The 19,936-nt window shown below is 37.4% G+C and overlaps 2 protein-coding genes and 1 long non-coding RNA gene across 4 annotated transcripts; 1 reads left to right on the forward strand and 2 right to left on the reverse strand.

The window, feature by feature from the left end:
- Positions 1-220: 220 nt before the first annotated feature.
- Positions 221-4,613, forward strand: LOC116188602 (NAC domain-containing protein 86). The gene is made up of 3 exons (XM_031518057.1): positions 221-519; positions 1,084-1,361; positions 3,982-4,613. Exons 1-3 carry the CDS (start codon positions 363-365, stop codon positions 4,273-4,275), a joined length of 729 nt encoding a protein of 242 aa, XP_031373917.1. The 5' UTR covers positions 221-362; the 3' UTR covers positions 4,276-4,613.
- Positions 4,614-5,426: 813 nt separating this feature from the next.
- LOC116188601 (protein REVEILLE 7-like) lies at positions 5,427-9,029 on the reverse strand. 2 transcript variants are annotated; one of them, XM_031518054.1, is made up of 7 exons: positions 8,659-9,029; positions 8,368-8,402; positions 7,580-7,669; positions 7,352-7,463; positions 7,158-7,234; positions 6,610-6,987; positions 5,427-6,495 (listed from the first exon to the last, which is right to left on the reverse strand). In XM_031518054.1, the coding sequence occupies exons 2-7, from the start codon at positions 8,377-8,379 to the stop codon at positions 5,896-5,898; spliced, it is 1,269 nt and encodes a 422-aa protein (XP_031373914.1). In that variant the 5' UTR covers positions 8,380-8,402; positions 8,659-9,029; the 3' UTR covers positions 5,427-5,895. The 2 variants fall into 2 exon arrangements, with proteins under 2 accessions (XP_031373914.1, XP_031373915.1); XM_031518055.1 differs by having other exon boundaries at positions 7,173-7,234; positions 8,659-9,027.
- A 4,136-nt stretch (positions 9,030-13,165) lies between these two features.
- On the reverse strand, positions 13,166-19,162 carry LOC116215902. The gene is made up of 2 exons (XR_004158586.1): positions 18,965-19,162; positions 13,166-16,530 (listed from the first exon to the last, which is right to left on the reverse strand). It is a non-coding gene; the product is annotated as an uncharacterized LOC116215902 (long non-coding RNA).
- Positions 19,163-19,936: the final 774 nt, after the last annotated feature.

Below are 19,936 nucleotides of genomic sequence, written 5' to 3' on the forward strand. Positions count from 1 at the left end.
AACAGAGATTATTAAACTAGAGAGAGAGAGAGAGAGAGAGAGAGAGAGAGAGAGAGAGAGAGAGAGAGAGAGAAAGAGAGAGAGAGAAGAGCAAAGAACAAGAAAGGGCTTGAGAGGAACGTCTGTCTGCTGAGAATCTCAAAAGGAAAAAGAGAGAGAGAGAGAGAGAATTGAAGGGGTCGGGCGTATGTCTTGGAATCCTTTTATAAATATCATCTCGTGATTGGGTGTGATAAGAGAAAAGGATCCCTTCATCAGGGCAGAAAGAAGGAGAGATTGAGAGAGAGAAACTTGGAAAAAGAAAGAAGAAGTGATCATCATCACTTCACATCATCCTGAAAAGAAAGATCATTCATCCATCCATGGCGCCAGTAGGGTTACCGCCGGGTTTCAGGTTCCATCCAACCGATGAGGAGCTCGTGAACTACTACCTCAAGCGGAAAATCAACGGCCAAGAGATCGAACTCGATATCATCCCCGAGGTCGATCTTTACAAGTGCGAACCCTGGGAATTAGCAGGTATATACTCGACACCTCTTTTCTTTTCTTTGAGTTTTGTATTACGTCTCCATGTCGGATTAATCAACTGCTCAGTTCTTGAGTTGATGTCCAATGTCTCCCCGTTTCCCATTGCACTTTGAGTCACCTCATGTCCTCATTTGGGCTATATGATTTATAGTCTCTACTAAACTTTGGGTCGGGAAGCAGTGCTCCCTAGTTTGTACCGCAAAAAATACACTTCAATAGTTTATGCCACTGCTCGTCTACATTGCCTGAGTTTGTTCAGGTTTTATAATTTGCAGTTCATCAGTCGCGATCACTGTATGTCTTATATCGCAACCTCCATACCTTGTAATATATCTTATAGCCGTGCCTTGTATCCGCTCATGTCAACCTGTTCATTTTTCTGAATCATTTTAATTTTTCAGCCCACACAGTAGGCAGATGTGTATTATGAACTGTGTCGTGGTCGCATAAAAATTACCAGTGAGTGTATGTTGCTGAAGAAGTTTTCCCATGAACCCATCAGCCCTGCTTTCTATTTGTGTCTTCTATTTATATCGAACCATTGTTTACTGGCAGATAAATCCTTCCTGCCGAGTAGGGACCCAGAGTGGTACTTCTTCGGACCCCGGGACCGGAAATACCCAAACGGTTTCAGAACAAACAGAGCTACGCGTGCAGGCTACTGGAAGTCGACCGGTAAGGACAGGAGGGTGACATGTCAAAACCGAGCCATTGGAATGAAGAAGACTCTGGTATACTACCGAGGCCGAGCTCCGCAAGGGATAAGGACTGACTGGGTGATGCATGAATACCGCCTCGACGACAAGGAGTGTGAGGACACCTCCGGAATTCAGGTATGTACGCATTGAATTTATTGATTGTGCTATTGATTATTGATTCACAGATACAATGTTCAATCCCTAAATGCCGACAAATACATTCGACGAAGAGATTATAATTAAACATTCAATTCAGTGTGAAATTAAATGCATTACATGTAATGCGGATCAATTGACGTGCCTCGTACATTTTCTTCCAAGATCAAGTTAATTCTGTTTGAAGGTTCTGATTTAAAAAAATGATCTTTTCCAGATAGAAATTTACTCTTGACATCCACATAATCTCCCTCATTCATGTATGATGTATGTATATATTATATAATTTTCTTCTCTTTGTTATACTCCACAGAAAAATTATACTACCAAATAAAAATAAAATAAAATCAACCACGACTATTTAGATACCTAATATTTTATCTTAAAGCCTCATCAAGATCATCATTGTCCATTATTTCCCTAAGGTTTCTTTCTGGGTTCAACTGTTCATGCACTGTTGAACTCTCGTGATCTTACTCCAGATCAATAGTTCCACAAATTATTTGCCGATATAGTTCCAAAAGATTTGTCGACTAGAAGTTTGAACAATGAGATGAGGGTCACAACATATTGAGTTTGTTGCCTTAATTTTCAAATGAATTGTTCGAATTTTAGAAAGTACAAAGTATAGTACATTTTTCCACCAAATAAGTGTCAAGTTAGAGACCTTGTTTTACGGACTTGACTTGTTATCCATCAACAATTTCCACACATTTAACCAAAAAGCACGTTATATATTTATGTTTATATATATTTAGCTTCAAATTAAACCCCAGCTAGGAAAAGAAGTAAATATAATAGCTTTCAATCCACTTCTCTTTACAGCAAAAGAAAATAAAGTTAGCTCTACCTAAAGCTTCTCTGGTTCTTTGTGCTCCCAAGCCGAAATCATTTACCTACAAAGATGTAGGAAGAATCATTTTTTGATCAATTCGGGAAAAAAGAAGAAGAAACTTTGCCATAAACAAAAGTGCAATATAACCTAGTTAATCAACTTAGTATAGTAAAATCAATCACGGCTAAGAACTTAATGGGCCTATGATAAGAAGCAACTAAACTAATGATTATTTGATCGCATGATCCCAAGAGCTTTCACGATCCGATTAATAATGCGAACAAAGAGTTGTCCTAGCTAATTACAAACTTTGCTATGTAGGAAGTGGGAATGATATTTCGATGGATTCGGAAATTAACGTGAGAAGTGCATGAGATGCATGCATGGAAAGTTAGGGCTTTTGCTATTTTTCTGTCACTTGGGGAAATAAAGACTTCCACTTTACTTTTCTTTATGGAATGTTCGATTTCTTATCATATACACATCTAAATATTATAACATATATATATATATATTGGGAAATTTTTAAAAAAGAAGATATATACATATACATATTCTTTTCTTGCATGCATCATTGGTCAAGATGTCTCGAGACAAAATCTACATAGTACTTTCACTTTGTCTCTTCTCTCTAATGAGACAAAAGTACTATCCTCTTCCTCTCCTTAATTATATATAGGTTAGATTTAATTAATAAATAAATTACTTGTTTGCTTAATTAATATTTCTGTTGAATTTGTAGATTCTGCCGATTAGTCCCTTCCCTCTTTATTTTTCCTTAGGGTTGTTAAATAAAGTGCTGTCCACATCACTTTCGTGTGAGAGGGTGTCGGGCGCTTTTCACTTTATTCCCCAATGACCAAAAATACCCATATCATTCTCCATAGATACGTAAAAGAGAACTCTCATACATATATATATATATATGCTATATATATAAATATATAAATATATATATATAGCTTGGTTGATAGCTTACTTGCACGATCCAAAACTTGAATTACAATTCATCAAAAAAGGAAAAAAAACTGAATATCTCTTTCTTACACACACACATATTTTTGTGTTTCATTAATTAGGTTTTTGCCATTATGATATATATGCTTCAAATACATACCCTAATTGAGCTCCAACGATGTGGGAGCTGAGGGATTTTCCAATTTCACATCATTAAATTTGGGCAAACATCTACATACAATTGTAATATGTGGGGTGAGGGATATATCACGCTCGGGGTTGTAATATATAGTATGCCGTTTAATGAAGTACTACGAGGTCTCAAGCCTCTCTCATACGGCCAGCATTTTGTAACATTCCGACGAGACAATTTTTTACTTTGTGTCATTACATACTTTCTTTTTTTTTTTTTTTTGCCATTACCATAACCTTGTATGCCTCAAATTCATAATCTTGAATTTCTCTTGCCCATTGCTTTCTTGTCTGACTAATCTCACTTTTTGACTTCAAGTTGAATAATTATATCATCTTTTGATGTCATCATCTTCTTTTGATATCATCATCATTAGTATAACTACATATCATGCATAAACTCTTTCAAATCTCCTAGATTAACCCGCAACCTTTTCCCTCCAGTCCTTATTTTATCTTACTTTTGTAAATAAACGTACAAAGTCAAGATAATGTTTGCCGGGTTTTACTAAATTTTATTTATAAAAATCGAGTCTAATCAAGAACTTTTCGTATGTAATTTTCTCGCGTAAACCCTGTCATGATGGAATCGCCTTTGGCCTTGTACCTGTGCAGGATTCATATGCATTGTGCCGTGTGTTCAAGAAAAATGGGATATGCTCCGAGATCGAAGAACAACAAGGGCAGTGCAGCGTATCATCGTTTATGATGGCCGAGAGCCCACAGCAGGGACTTCTAAACGAGTATGAATTGATGACGGCCTCGCCCGATGTCCAGATCGCGTCGTCCTCTTGCATTGACGAGGAAGACAAGGACGACTCATGGATGCAGTTCATAACAGATGACGATGCTTGGTACCCCTCTAACCCTTCCATGGGTGGAGAAGAAGTCACTCGGGTGACATTTTAATCTCTCTAATCGGTCAAGGGAGGCAATTGGTGGTCAATAATCACAAGAAGAAAAAAGAGAAGGGGGATATATTTTCCTATAATAAGGAATTATATATATAGATTCAAAAGGGGGTTTTAAAATTCAATATTTTGGTTATGGAAAAATCATCATTGCTAATTAATTACCTGACATTACACTATTTCTTCATACTTTAATTATTTTTTTCCTTTTATTTTTAGTTTTTCTTATTAGTTTGGGTTTGGTGGATGTTGTAATGGGGCAACTCAAGACACTATGGGTTGGTGGGTGTTGACTTTCTGGGTATTGGCTATTGACCCTTTTATTTCCTGTGGTCATTTTCAGGTGTTTAATTATTTTGTGAAATTTTTTTTTTTAAAAAAAAGGACTTATGTAGCTTTTACCAATTAGTAGGTACATGAAATTCTTCAAGTTGCCTTTATTTATGTTAAATTGCATCCAAGTACCCAAACTTCTAGAGAAAAGACTGGGCATTTATGGGCCTTTGGATATAACTTTCGGAAAGAAATGAGGGCCCATAGGACATTTTATGCTCTTTAGTGCCATCAAAAAGTCTTCACGCGTGGATCAGATCTTTAAATCCTAATTGGTCTTTTTCTAACTCCAGATTTAACTTACGATCGGCACGGTGGACAGAGCTATTACGAGTCTTTTGTCGGTATAAATCAATTGTAAGTAAGAGGAAGACCGATTCAAACAAAATTCAGTGGTGTCAATTGTACCACGACTGCTCTAGTTGTAACGCAAGTATAACTAGTAAATACTCTAAGATGATTCGTACGGTTCGTGATTTCTCTGAATAGAGATATGTATCCTTGCCATCATGTATAGTTAATCAACACGATTGAATAACATCCAATCCCCACCACCCAACAAAGCTGTTATCTGCTCCGAGGATAGGGACATGATTCGGTCTAAATATCGGATAGTTCACGAGTCTCTCAGATACATTAGACCGCAAGCGCGGATCGAAAGGGTCCACGGGCCTCCACAACATTTACCACATGGGCAGAAGAATTTTTATGGTCATCACAAAAGAAGCAACTATCGTTCGTATACCAGATCACACATCCAAATAATATATAATTTGAACGGACTTTTATTCCGTAAAAAAAGGAAAGAAAAAATAATTAAGACAATATAGTCTGGAAATTGAAAAGAAAAGGCAGGAAAGTCGCCCAAAAAGAAAGGGAAATTTACCCAAAAATTAGAAATAGAAAACCAAGTCAGAAGAACAGCTCGAGGGAGGAGCATTACAAGTTACAACAATTAAATTGAACTGTATAAATAAAAACTAAAACCCTCAAGAAAATGAGGGGGACAAAAAAAAAAAAAAACAAAGAATCTTTGTCCTGTGAGGAGGAGGAGGAGGAGGCGGCGGCGGCTATTTCACCATACTTCACGCTTGGTGAATTCTATATCACTCGTCAGCTTCACCTTATAAAAGTGGGAGCTCCAGCTTCAGCTGCAGCTTCATCTTCTCACCAGAAAATCAGTATTAACCCTTCTCTTGCCCTCGTACTACCTAATGAATAGTCTGTTGTTATGACTTCGGTGGCGAATATCTTGCCGAACCGAGAGGGAACAAGTCCTTTGATGCTATGAACAGACCCGGGCTCTCTGCGGCTGCCGCTCTTCGGGGGCAGAGGTTTCACCCAATTTCACCTCGATCTCCGCCGCACACCTCTTGTACGGCACGAACCCTCTTCTTGCCTCGCACAGTTTCTTTTCGCATTTAGAGTCGACTATATCCGCATTTCGCTCCCCAGCCTCCCCTTCATTCGTGGAGATCGTACTGTCAGACCCTGAACAAGATTTCTCCTTCTCGTTTGTGGGCCTCGACTCTGGAGGCCGGTTACCCGGAGCAAAGTAAATAAAGGGCGGACATTGATATAGCGGCCACAACTGAAGGGAACCATCAGGAGAAAATTGCCTAGAGCTAAAAGGGTTGGGGCCGTTATAGATCTTCCCAAGAGACAATTGCGTATCTTGATTTTCATTTGAATGTGAAGATTCATCGAGCTTGTTAACATCCTCGGTGGTCGAGTTTTCTTGACCTTTGTTAGTATCTCCAGGCGATTGTTTCTCAACTTCCGCAACCATAACAGTGCTCCCGAAGAGCTTAATTGCTGTAAAAGGAGCATTTGTGCCTCCGACTCCATCAGGCGATGAAGAGTTCCTTGATTTCGAATCACAACTCTGAAAACCAACGAAATCCAAGACACAGATCGTTAGTAATAAAAGAGTATTACAGTGATCTCTATTGATGAAAATTGATGCACGGTTCCAAAATAAAAGAAGAGACTGACTTACCATCGAAGGCAGTTTCCTTGGTGTTGAAGTCGAACACCCTTTCCCCGATTCTCCTTCCTCACTCGCATTGCTCACCTTACCTGCCGCTGCTAAACTGACAGAGGGCAGTTCGGTAGTACACGAGGTTGGTGAACGGGATCCACTTTGATGCCCTTCCGAAAAGATAGCGGATAAAACAGAAGTAGGAGAGCCAGACTCTTTCTCCATGCTCGAGAAGTTCGGTGAAGGGGACCTCTCTGGCTGATAAGAATTCGAAGTTCCCTTGGCATCAACAGATTTTCGTGGGTATGGATGGACAGGCTTCCTCTTAGGCCGAGGAGGAGGGATCTCGATAGGCACAACAGAACCATCAGAATTCCCATTTACACCACGAGCCACCTGAAGATCATTAGGGGGAAAAATAGGAAGTTAATATTAACATCTAACTGAAAACACTCTCCCGCTTTCAGTCATGAGAGAATTTTGCATACCATCAGGTTTTCGGACATTACAAGATTTCATGATATTGCACTCAGACAAAGATTTTATTTACAAGCAGGAAGGATCACTTTTCGAGGCTCGACCTTTGAGAAGAACTTCTGGGCATGGCTTCGAATCTGAACTGCAGTCTTGGTGCCCACGTGTTCTGCATGAAAGATTGTTGAATCCACTGACATTATTACGTAGTTTCATGCACGAAGACAAAAATAATCAAATCAATCAATCTCTAATTTATAACTGAAGAATGAGAATGGGAAATTACCTTCTATCTGATGCCAGCCACGGCCATACAGTTTTAGAGCCTCAAGAAACCTCTGATGCTCTTCATCTGTCCATTTTTCTCGCTGTTTGGTTATGGTGTAGGGCTTCCTCACCTAATGCCAGGAAAAACAACTACTAAAGTGAGGGAGAATAACAATTGAAGAATGTCAAAGACGTCTGGTAAAATAATTGATGGTGAATGGACTGGAAGCTGGAGCAAGAAATCAACCTTAGGTGCAATGTCGTTTTCAAATGAATAAATCTCTCTGGTTTGGTCCATGTTGGAAGCAGTTGAAGTTGTTGTGCCTTCATTCTGGTCCTGTTCCCATATCAAGAGAAGAGTTTTAAACATTGTCCTCCAACAAAGTCAGGTAGCGAACTCAGACTATGCAGAATGAAAAGAAAATTGAACATCTAATCAATCACAAAAACGTGAATATAAGATCAATAGTAGGAGTTGTCGAAGGGAAGATGTGGTACTCTAATCGGGTAGATGAAGAAGGGCATGTCCAGATCAGTAGTATACAGAACCGAAAAAACCCGACTGTAAAAGGCTAAAAGACCACGATAAGTGAAAGAACTGCCAAAAGGTGTAATAGCAGAATCGAATAGTTATTTCATTTCGCTCTCCAGATCTACCCCTCAAGGTGTAAAATCAATGTGTTTTAAAGGAAGGAAGGTGTTTCACTAATAGCTACAGGCTGTTAATTATAATGAGGTCCAGGTCCGCAATCCTACCATCTCGGGTTTGATACAACCTTTCCTTGCCAATTATAGAAAATGTGGATTATCAACCAACAGAACGACCAATACAGTAATACAGAGACAGATTAACGAAAGGTTTTCCAGTCCAGCCAAATCCCAGGCTGACATTTACTAATATGATATAGTATAATTCACCCAGTTAAAATGCGTAGTTGAGAAACATCAATCGGATTACACGGCAATACCAAAAGCACCAAGCATCAAGCAATCCCGAATCGGGAAAACACAAGACCTCGAGATAAAAAGTAGTACCTGAGCAGCCATTTCTGGTAAATCAAAAATTTTCCCTGCAGCAAGACAGACCCAACCGAGCTCAAATTAGCAAAGAGCACAACCATCCTATTAATCACACTAATAATTAAGAACAATATTTTCCCTACATAATCTTCCACCACAACGCATATACACATATACATATGCTGAAATTGGAAAATTCAGCAATGGAAAAGCTTGAACACAGAGCTGGGAAAATTCCGTTTCTTGAAATCGGAACCATCAACCATCAGTTCCTTCAGCAATGGAAGCAACAAATCATCAACTCACCGTAAGAATCGAGTAACCCAGAAGCCGATTTCACCGGAGAGACGGATTGAAGGGAGCAAAAGGAGAGCTTTCCTCCGCCAAAATCTTCCTGCAGAGGAAGCGATTCCACTCCAAACCCACCGGAAAATACAGTAAGGAAGAAATCTTCAGACACGACCCCAGCAGAGGCAATTGGGAGCTCGAGAGACAGCAACAGAGACTATGGAAGCAGAAGGAGAGGAGTCGAGGGGGAGGGGGAGAAGGGCGCAGAGCAGAGATGATGGAAGGGGAGGAAATTTGCAGAGGGGAAGGGAAGGGGTAGAGAGATTGGGGACGGAGAGGATTTCGGGAATAAAAGGAGACGCTGCCACGTCAGACGAAATTTCCCAGCTCGATTCTTTGAAAATGGCCCTTCCCTTCCCCATGGAGCATTCGGGAAGCTGTGAGGATCTTGTGGCTGTGAACGCCCCGACACCTCTGACACGTGGTGCCCTCCTGTTTCCTCCCCGGTTTTTTGCCCTTTTTTATTTTTTATTTTTTATTTTTACCACTCTTTCATCCCATCTTATTTTTGTCACATTTTGATGCGTTTAGTAATAGACTGAAGTATTTATGTCACTCCATTTCAAATATTTATATATATATATATATATATATTATTTATTTAAGTGGATTATAATGATAATTATAAAAAAAGTATACGTAAAAATTTATTATTAAATTAAATAAAAAAAGTAATGATTCTATTGTTAAACTGATGAAATGAATAGTTAATGAAATTTAATATTAAAAATTAATTGTAATAATTATTATGAAAAAAATTATTATAATATTAAAAAAATAAAAAGTAATGATTGTATTGTCGAATTAAGAAAAAAGTAAATGAAGTTAAATTATAATTCATAACATAATTTTATTTATTTTTAAGTGCAAATATTTTTATCCTGTACAATGAAATCATTTTCGTGCAACAGTCGATTTAGCTATAACAATGAGATGCTTTCTTGAATTTTGACATTTACATCGTGTGTTTGACATATAAGACACAGCTTGCAAACTAACCATTTTGCATCTTGTACTTTTTCTGTTTTTCTATTTCTTTTTTGTTTTTCAATTTATTTATTTGTAGAAGATACTAGGGACGAGTAGATAACAAGTGAATATATTTTCTAGAGATATTTATATTCTGAATTATGTTAATTATGACTTGTGTGCGGCTGGCAGGTCGGTGGTGGGGCCGAGGGACTCCACGCGCGAGTGGGGGAATCTTAGTACTCGCCATGACAGCCACTTGTTGCGTTCAAGCCAGACCTAACTGCTTTGATGGCAAGAGTTTCACCAAATCCGGCAACCGTAAAGTGCAAAAAGTGAGGCTGAGTCACGTTTACCATTCTTCTCTTTGTGCCAATGGCCTGTTTTTTGGGATTTATTTAATCTATAATTCTTTTTTTGCTTTGAACTTGAAGTAAACTTTTTGACTATTTTATTTCCATTTTTCCCATCTTTCTTCTTTATTTTAGTAAAATTATTTTTTAGATGCAACTATTTCGGAAAAAAAAGAACCGCGTCGATTTAGTTATAGAATAAAGTAATGGACAAAATAAGATTTAAATCACAATAATTCTTAGAACTTGAGACCTCTTATCCGTTTTCACTCGGATAGGAGCTAGAATAATTTCTACATTTTTTTTTTGTCTAAGCGCAACCTATCAATCATTGTCGATATCATACTAGAATCTGATCGAAAAATGTCATCAGTCAACTCAACCCCGTATGCAGCAAATTTATCTAAACTAATTGTATAGTCGATCGTTTCAGCTGAGCTACAAGTAGAGGATGTGTGACAAAGAATAAGCAGTAACGACTATAGCTATCTCTCGAGCTATTCCATCGCTACTTGCATCACTGAATAATTTACAAATAGGAAACCTCAATTTCACAAAACCCCTGCAACATACATATATTTAGAAAACCACGTGAGGGGACCCGAATAATACCTTACCATAATCTCGAAGTTAGTTTTTGGAGCAATAAAAGAAAGATGACAAATATTGCTTTCTTGGGCTAAATCATTAACGATAATAAGGTGTTCTGATCCATATTAGGGCATAATGTAACATTACTGCAGTCGCCTTCACTGTACTAAATACATGTCCTAAATTGCCTGCCTAATGCCAATCAATGAAAATGACCAGAAATCGAAGCTTAATTTAAGATGCATTTATATGATTAGTTAATTTGATTAATGAATACATTGATTGATTGACATATAAAAGACCGTGGACAGACTCTCTCGGAGAGAATTGACCAAAATAAATTAATGAAATTAAAGAGCATCAACGCACTCTATTTGTGCAAAGAAATTATTATGGAGATAAGAATATGTGAGTTTGTAGTAGGTATTTTTTCTTTTCGGTGATTTTATGAAATATTTTCAATTTAATTATATTGATTGAAATTAATTTTCATCAAGAGTTCGATTTGATCCGACTACAAATTCCTCCAGAGATGTGCCGCACCGTCTGAATTCGGCAGAGCCGAATGCGTCACAAATGGCAATTTTGCAATTAATGAAAAAAGTAGGGGCAGTTACACTTGAGTCGCATTCGGAGGAGCATCTTGCAAACATTTTCGGTGGAAAAGTACTTTCCCATTCTTCCGCCGAGTAAATCCATCAACTGTGAATTGACTAAATATTTTGTGCTTGGGAATTTAATTTAATTATTAGGATATAAAGTACATCGCACGACACAACTTTTCGCAATAGTAATTATTTTAATTTCACTACTTTTAAAAATTATACCATATAATTCGATGTTTAATTTTTGTGTTAACCCTAACACGTCGCGATTTTTCAATTCAAAATTAATGATTTTGCTGACATAGTGTACACGTGAGAGTCATATTTCCATTGCATGATGCGCAACGTGCATGCTACATCATCAAAACCTGTTTAGATTGAAAAATCAGCATTCTAAGATCTGACACGAAAATTCACAGTGTGTTTAGTCTTAGAATTAAGTAGAATTAAAATTTGATTTTAATTGAGTTGTAGAGACTGTGTTGTTAAATTGTTAGAAAAAATGTGAAAAAGTAATAAATAATTGAGATAATTTAATATTAAAAATTGAATTGAATGGTTAAAAAATAGAAGAAAAGAAAAAAAATAATAATTGTGTTGTTGACTTTTATTGTATAATAAGTAGAATTAAAATTTTAAAAATCGATCCTAAAATCAAACGGGATGTTAATGTTCTATTATACGGCAAATTTTAAAAGTCGTGATAAATTTTGACAAAATAGCAAAATGCTGTGTCGTACGGTATTTTTTCTAATTATTATCGTGGGAACATATAAGATATAAAAACTAGGGGGAAAAAAAGTGGAGGGAGGAAGAAGGAAAAATCGGAAAATATCTACGACCACATAAAAACAAGTACAGACAAGACAGGGACACGGGCCTGTGGCCAGGTGGCGCATTGACTGTCTCACGTTAAAAAGAAATAAAAAAAAATACTCAAGATTATAGGTAGATTTTAGAGAGAGAGAGAGAGAGTGATGGTCCCAGCAGGGCTGTTTTTGTGGGTCTCCCTTTCCGTATAAATCATAATATTTCAAAGTTAATATGTCCGGTTAATTCAATCGATTTAAGTTAATTTATGGTGTATTTGATTTTAGAATTAAAGTAAGTTTGATTTTAATTTTGATTTTGATTGTGAAAAATGACAAATGAGATGAGATTATAAATTTAACTTGGAAAACGTGTATTTTTGTTGTGTAGTGTGTTGAGTTCAAATTAAAATCATAATTCTAAAATCAAACTTACAAATCAAACGAGACCTTATTAAAGAATAAATTTCACCAGTGTTAATTTTTTCTATTTAAAATACTCGAATTTGTAACTTTATTTGATAAAAATAAGTTTTGAATAATTGAAAATCAATCCATATGCGTATGTTTGCACTTTTATAGACCGCCTCACAATATCGTAGAGTCGATAATTATTATGTCACACCAACAGAGATAAATACATTGCCAAAATAGATATATCATGTCGGAGGGGGAAAAATGTGTTATCTGCGGTCGTAGTTTTTTGGTCTAGTTCGCATTGGTTGGTACTATACATGCCAGAACATTTGTTTGATGTCATGTTCTTTGCAGATAAAGATTCGATAAGACAAATGTCTTTTTCTCTCAAAGCTTATCCATTACGTTTAGATGGGTGATTCTCTTTCCATGTCGACTTTAGAACCACATGTGGACCTCATCGTCCGATATTCTCGATATAACATCAAGCATGAATGTAGGGGCACCGTAGCACTATAGGCATTTCTTCCTCTCCTTTTCCCTCTAATTTCTTAGATCTAAAAAAAAAAATCACAAAATCCTATAACTCTAAAACCGTAAAACAAAATAGATCATTAGTGAAAAAAACCAACCGAGTTTCTCCTAAGAATTACTAAATTAATGCAAAATTTCCTTGAACTCGGTCATTTTTAACCAAATTTTCATGTGCATACACATAATATTTATGAATAAATATAATATTTAATAATTCTGACACGGCGAAAGCTTTCTTTTCCTCCTACTTTTCTCTTTACTCTCTTGACCAAACCCTAAAACCGAGCAGCAGCAATCGCCATCGACGCATCCGGCGGCTTTCTCTCTTTCCCCCCTTTTCATGTTTCTTCTCCCATCCCTTCCCTCATGGTCTCCTTTCATTGTCGTTTTCTTTTTTCTCCGATCATCGGTTCTTAGTGTGTGGCTCCCGTCTCCGCCCAGCTTCCGACGTCTTCTCTTGGTCTTCTCTAGCTGTTGAGAGTCATCCCCCCCCCCCCACACACACACACACAAATGGCCCACCATGCTTTGTAACCTCCACCCTTCCCTTCTAGTGGTTTGCCCCTGCGATTTGATCAGTGCCACCCCCTTCTCGATGGTCGACTCGCACTCTTTCACTCTAGACATGGATGGATCATGCTTGTTTAGACCAAACATGGTGGAACCTAGCTTAGATCTAGTCGAAACTAAGTTAATCCGACTAGCTATGGGCGGGTCTTGCTCATTACGACTACTCGATTCTGGGTTCCTGATGGGGTCGATGGGATCGGGTCGGATCATCGAATCAGATCATTGGGTCAGCGTACAGGTCTGCCTACAATGGAGATAGTGCGCACGGCGTCTCAATGGTCGCAGGGGCCGTCCCCCCTCCTCTCGGTCTCCGATGGTTGCGTGTGGTGGCAACTTCTCCTTCCCGTTGAGGTCGCGCCCGATCCCTCTCCGGTAGCTTAGTTTCCGAGCGGTGCGAATGACACTCTATTTTCTTCTGCGGTGTCGGTAATAAAATGGGGCGGTTTCTTAGTCTTCGACTTACCGCTCCACCCAGTGCCCATCCACCCCTTTACGTTAAGGAATTGCCTCCCTTAGGTAAAATTGGTCCACTATGATGCCTTTTTCTCTGACGACTGGACCATTTTTTGTCTCATGTGTTTGCTCGGGGCTCCTCGAGCCTATCCGGTTGTATTGTTTGTCTAGTTGTAAAAGTATAGTGGCAGAGGCTAGTTTGTTTGGCAACCTAGCGTTTTCCCAAGCTCAGTCGCTGGTCTGAGCGAACTGAGATTGTTAAGTTATTTAGTTTGACTGCTCGGGATTGGCTCCTTAGGCTTTTTGATGTGGTCATTGGTTTGAACTTACAAAAGTGACTTAGTGGTTCTTGGTTTGACTCTGCCAGTTGGTTGACTACTTTCCTCAGCGCCGTCGTATTGGTTGGCAACTTGGTGTCTTTTCGACTTGCCGGATTGGTTAACAATCCTTCCTAGCCTAGGCTGTGATTCTACATGTCATGGCAATTCTATGAAGGGCTCCCGACGCTTGAGTATGGTTCAAGACTCCCTCTGCTTTGCTCTGGTATTGATGTCTCTTATGAATATCGACACCAGATGGCTAAGTTCTACATGGAATATGACTTGAGGACCCTCCCCCAGTTTAGCCGGGGTCTACGTGTGATAGTAGAGAGTTATAATTGGAACTTTGAAATGCTGCTACATTGTATTTGTGCTTACTCTATTTGGTGACTTCGTATCTATTTCATTGACTTCGTATCCAATGAGTAATATACCGAACTAAAAACATCCAACAACATGTTACTTGTAGAGCCAATCAAAGATTGAGCGATGTCTTTTTCTTAATATTTAATTTAAACGCACATATACACTTTATCTTTTTTGGTCGAATATATATATCTGAATTGAAAAGAATTGAATTTTGGGATAATTTTGTGTATTAAGAATGAAATTGGCGGTGGAGGGAGGTTTGCTTCCACTCAAAGCAAGGAGCCGCCCCAAAGTGGGGCCCAATCCAAGTCCACAAAATATATCTCGATGACTTGACTGCGGATCTATCTTCTCTTATCCTGCTATCCAAAAAAAATTTATTTTAACCTAATAAAAGTGGGAATTTCGTCATGTCTAGATGAAAAAGGACAGGGAAGGGAGATACGGGGACAGCCATACACACCAAATCTAAAAAGTTCTGGTTTGATTCTCTTCAATATAATAATTTGTATGACTGTATTTTTTATATAAAAATTTCATTTCAATTCAATTTTTTAAAATGAGATCCATGATTTTTTTTTAACTGAATAAAAAGAAAAGAGTAATATTTTTTTATAACGAAAAGTGTTCAAGTTTCGTCAAAATAATATCCACGACTCATGTGAACTTCCAAAAAAAGCTCACAAGTCAGGTAAGTTTGATCACACAAGTCGTGAAAGTGGTCCAATGAGGAGGTATTCTCTTATATGATCTCATATGACTTAAAACTTGGGTCATTTCAAGGACATTGCATTCCTTAACGATCAAGCTAATCCTATTGGATTAAGAAGATAAAATTTTACCAAATACTATCACTTTTTATCTCTTCATTGAGTAGAATTAAGATTAATTTTCAATTATTTCCTTCCAATTAAAAATATCATATTAGAGACAATGAATCATACGTAATTTTATATCATTAATTTATTTGAGGACTATGAATCTCTTTGATAATTAAAAAGTAATTCTAAATTTAGATTTATGGTGTGACTAGCTCCGAGTTTCAATAAATTGTTGTTCCAACTTAATCCCACATGTACACATGGTGAATAAGGGCTCGTCGACCCCTTTCCCAAAAGGGCTCGACGGGGCCTTTCTCTAATGATAGGTTCCGTCGAGTTTTCTCTATTGCGTATGCTGCCCATCGGTATTGGACTGTGCTACGGGGGGTCTGGGGATTCTCTTTGGTTCTCTATGGGTCGACGGGTGGCGGGTTCGATCCGATCCGATATGAATTACCTTATCACTATCAAGACACAAGTCCACCACGAGGAATATCTATAGTGAAAAACAAGGAGGAGGAGGAGGATTTGAATTTTAAAAACTCTATTGTATATTATTATTTAAGCGAAAGTCTCACATTATAATCGTTTTTATTTTTCCTATATAAGACCCTATTCTTGTTCATTCTCCCATTTTTATGAAGCAAAAGAACCAAAATTCTTGAAAATTCTGCCGTTTTCTTCCATAAAAAAAAATACTATCCACCTTTGCTTAATTAATTATAACTACCAATCACATCTAAAAAAATATAGCATAATTCCGGTAACTCAAACAAATTTTGCATAAAATCGAAATTGGATAAAAGCACGAGCAGTGGCACACTCGCGTAACGCATACGAGAGAGCTAGTCAAATTTGGCGTGAATTAGTTCTTACATGCCGATTTAAGGGGGGATTTCCCTTGCAATTGGGATAGGGAGATATGGGTTTCATGTGGGCGACCTTTTCCGGAACAATCATGAGATGTTGTGATAAAATGCGCAATGGGGACAGCCTAGATGGATCTTGCAGTACCTGACCTGTGGGCCCACCCCCCCCCCCCAAAAAAAAAAAGAATGAAGAAAGGACCATGGGATCCACCAGACAGAAATAAGGAAATAATAAAATAAAACAAAAATTCCGCCAAAAAATCTCAGGCCACAAGCTGGTTTAGGGTTTCGGTTTGCCGGGGGTGAGAGTGGCTGTTAGTTGGATTAGGAGCCAAGTATTCGGCACCCGCCACATGTCCCCTCTTGTTCTTGCAATGCAAGTCAAAAAATTGAAATTAAAAATTGGGAAAGAAAAAGGAAATAAAAGGGGAAGGGACTGGAAAATGAGAGGCGGATCTTTCTTTAAGATATTCCAATTGGATCGGATTGGATTTTATTAGATCCTTGTCTTCGAGAAGATACGACTTCGCACTGAGTAGGGCCTCGTTCAACCTCGAGGCTATTAATCTATTGGCAAGAAGGAGCCCAAATTTATCTCATGAGGTTACCTGTCATGACTTATCAAGGCAAAACTAATTCTTGCTAGGTATTGAATTACTTTGGCCTCGAAAATGCTTTAGGTGAATGTCGATGCTTATATTATGATAATTAGTTCCATTTGTTTTTGGTGCGGTAAAGTCTATTTATTGAAAATTAGAATTAAGCTGCAGAGGCTTGTAATTTTTTTTATTTGTCGTAAATAAATAAATAAATAAAATCATGGCTTATTATTTTTATGACTTATATGTAGTATTATATATTAGTAGATGTAGCATTGATTGATAGTATAAATTTGTAATTGTAATATGTTATTCTTTTTATAATGGAAACTTTTAAATTTATTTGTAATATATTTGTATAGAAGGTTTTATTTATTTTTCATAGAAATTTATTTAGAAATAATATACGGTATAATGCTAAATTCAATGCAACTTCTCCTACGAATAGTTATATTAAATAATACATATTTCGCGTATCGATATTATAAAAATAAGACAATTTGTACATTTTGTAGTAATAGGAGTTGCATATTTGCAACTTTTATTTTAAAAGTTATATATCCATATAACATATTTGACATACGATATATGTGTCATTTTGCAGCGCCTCTGATCTAGTCCCCCTCTCGGCGACCATCCATCCCTTTGGCGTTATTTCTTTTACAGTTTAATTATTTTATTTTATTTTAATTGCTCAATTTTCTTTTACTTTTTAGATAATTTTAATTTGTAACCACTGATAAATTAATATGTAGGCAAAATTAACGGTGTCAAGTCCACATTAAAAATGTATTTTTTTTCAAAAATAAAATATGTAAAAGAGCACAATAAAAATAAGAAAAATTGGAGGTAAAGTTTCGAAGACAAGACAATTGATGCAACTAACCATGTTTATATCACTATAATAATAGTAAACTTATGCTCATCTCTTGCATTCTTTAATTTTTTTTAATTACTTTTGATGGGTTATTAAATTAAAGAAGATAAATGAAAAGACACTCAATCAGGAGTTGAGAAATTGCTCAAAAATTCTGCGTAACATACTCACATCACACGAATGGAGACTCCTCATAGTACAGGTTCGAGAAGCTTACTTTAAATGGCTATTATAGATTCTAACTTGACTCCTTGTTAGAGTACTAGTGACATAGTTTCATCGTTTAGAATTTCAGTTCAAGTATTTGGTATTTTTACTATATTGTGACGCATTGTACAAAAGTTTAAACATTAGAATCAAAGTACTAAATACTTAAATTGAAAGTAGAAAATAATAATCACTGATACTAATTATAAGCAGTAAAAGTACTGAATACTTGAAATGAAAATACTCGAAAATATCGAATCTATTATCATGAACAAGGATATCATGGTAGATGGATCCTAACGACGTAACTTGCCAATTGCCCCCACACACATTATGATTTATCAACTATGTATCAACTGCGATTTTTATCCTCAATTCCCTCTCCTTCTCTCATAACAAGATTTAAAAGCGGGGAATTATCTGTGGGTAGTATCCGGTTTGGGGCGTGAACGTCCGTGTAGTAAAATTAAAATCACGTGTCCGTCTTCTTCTGCTAAATGAAGTGAGAGAGAAAGAGATAGTGGGCGAAAAACTAATTAATTTAGAAAAAGAAAATGCATGAAAGATAAAAGGAAAATAGTATCTCGAGAATATTGTGAGCCGTGAAATTGATTCGCCATTCTCTCCCTCATATCATTATCTTCCTTAGGGATGGCAACGGTGCGATTATGATGCGGTTATTGTGAAAATCATAACTGCACACCGGAATCGCACCATATCCGCGGTGGTGTTAAAAAAAAGCCAACCATAACCGCACTGCCCAAACATTGCAAGAAGAGCTAACTGAAATCAGTGAAGAAAACCAGAGATCTTGACACGAGCTCACGCCAACTTGGACGAAGAGCAACTCTCTATGAAACCACAGAGGGAGGCAACAACGGGATAGAGGCGGAAGCATTACCGGATAATGCAGCAGCTCCGAAACATAATTTGCCATCACGATGCAGAGAAAAACATCAAGAGTATGCCGCATTCTCCTCGGAGGAACCGAGGACTGCACGACGGAGTAGAGGCAGCGACGGAGGGGGAAAAGATTTTTATTGACTACTGAAAGGAAGAAATGCAGATGGAGAGTGCGGCTGGAAGGTAGACAATGAAGAGTCTTGTCTAAAGTTCAAAGATTCTGTCGTCCACTTCTCTGGTCTTGTCATTTTCCTTTTATTCAAGTTGTATCATATTATTTGTTAAAATTTAAAATAAATGGGTTACCTATGGGCTTGGGTTGCGGTGCGGATTTTACCCGCGGTTTTTTCCGTAAAACACCATAACCGTACTGCGGCGCGACGGTTTTTCAAATAAAAAATCATAATCGCATCATAACCATTTGATGCGGTTATGCGGTGCGGTTATCCGCGGATTCGGTTTTCTTCTTGCACCGTTGCCATCCCTAATCTTCAGCAGGCGGCCATCGGTGTGGACAGTCACAGACACGCACAGAGAGAAAGGAGGAAAATAAAATTATAAGAAAATTAATAAAATTATATCAATCCCGGAGACCAAATATATACTAAGGAGATAGGCCATTATCGAACAATACTGCAGCGTGGGGATGTCACGAAACTAGTCCATTTCACTGCTCGAATTCGGAATGCCACTTTCGATAGAGAAGGTTCTAACCGGTTCCATAGCAAGAGCTCGGAAACAATCAAAATCGTGATCAACATATGAGATTTAATTTGACTATCGTGAAATATTAACTTCTTAAGCTTAAGAAGGTCTTGAATTTTCAATGAGATTCTATTTCTAATTCGCAGCGAGATGGAAAGACGCTTAATTTTGCGGAACTTCTCTATAAGTAAATTACTCGTTCGAACTTCAAGGTAATATTAACATAAGGTACGGGGTTATATATGTTTCGACATTTTTGTTCTTA

Source organism: Punica granatum, chromosome 8 (assembly GCF_007655135.1).
Source record: "Punica granatum isolate Tunisia-2019 chromosome 8, ASM765513v2, whole genome shotgun sequence".
NCBI lineage: Eukaryota > Viridiplantae > Streptophyta > Magnoliopsida > Myrtales > Lythraceae > Punica > Punica granatum.

Coding starts and splice junctions, on each gene's coding strand:
- LOC116188601 (XM_031518054.1), bottom strand. Junction 7,235..7,351: donor TGGCTGGCATCAGATAGAAG/GTAATTTCCCAT, acceptor TCTTTCATGCAG/AACACGTGGGCACCAAGACT. Junction 6,988..7,157: donor CAAAGGTCGAGCCTCGAAAA/GTGATCCTTCCT, acceptor AATGATCTTCAG/GTGGCTCGTGGTGTAAATGG.
- LOC116188602 (XM_031518057.1), top strand. CDS start 363: ATGGCGCCAGTAGGGTTACCGCCGGGTTTCAGGTTCCATCCAACCGAT. Junction 520..1,083: donor CGAACCCTGGGAATTAGCAG/GTATATACTCGA, acceptor GTTTACTGGCAG/ATAAATCCTTCCTGCCGAGT. Junction 1,362..3,981: donor AGGACACCTCCGGAATTCAG/GTATGTACGCAT, acceptor GTACCTGTGCAG/GATTCATATGCATTGTGCCG.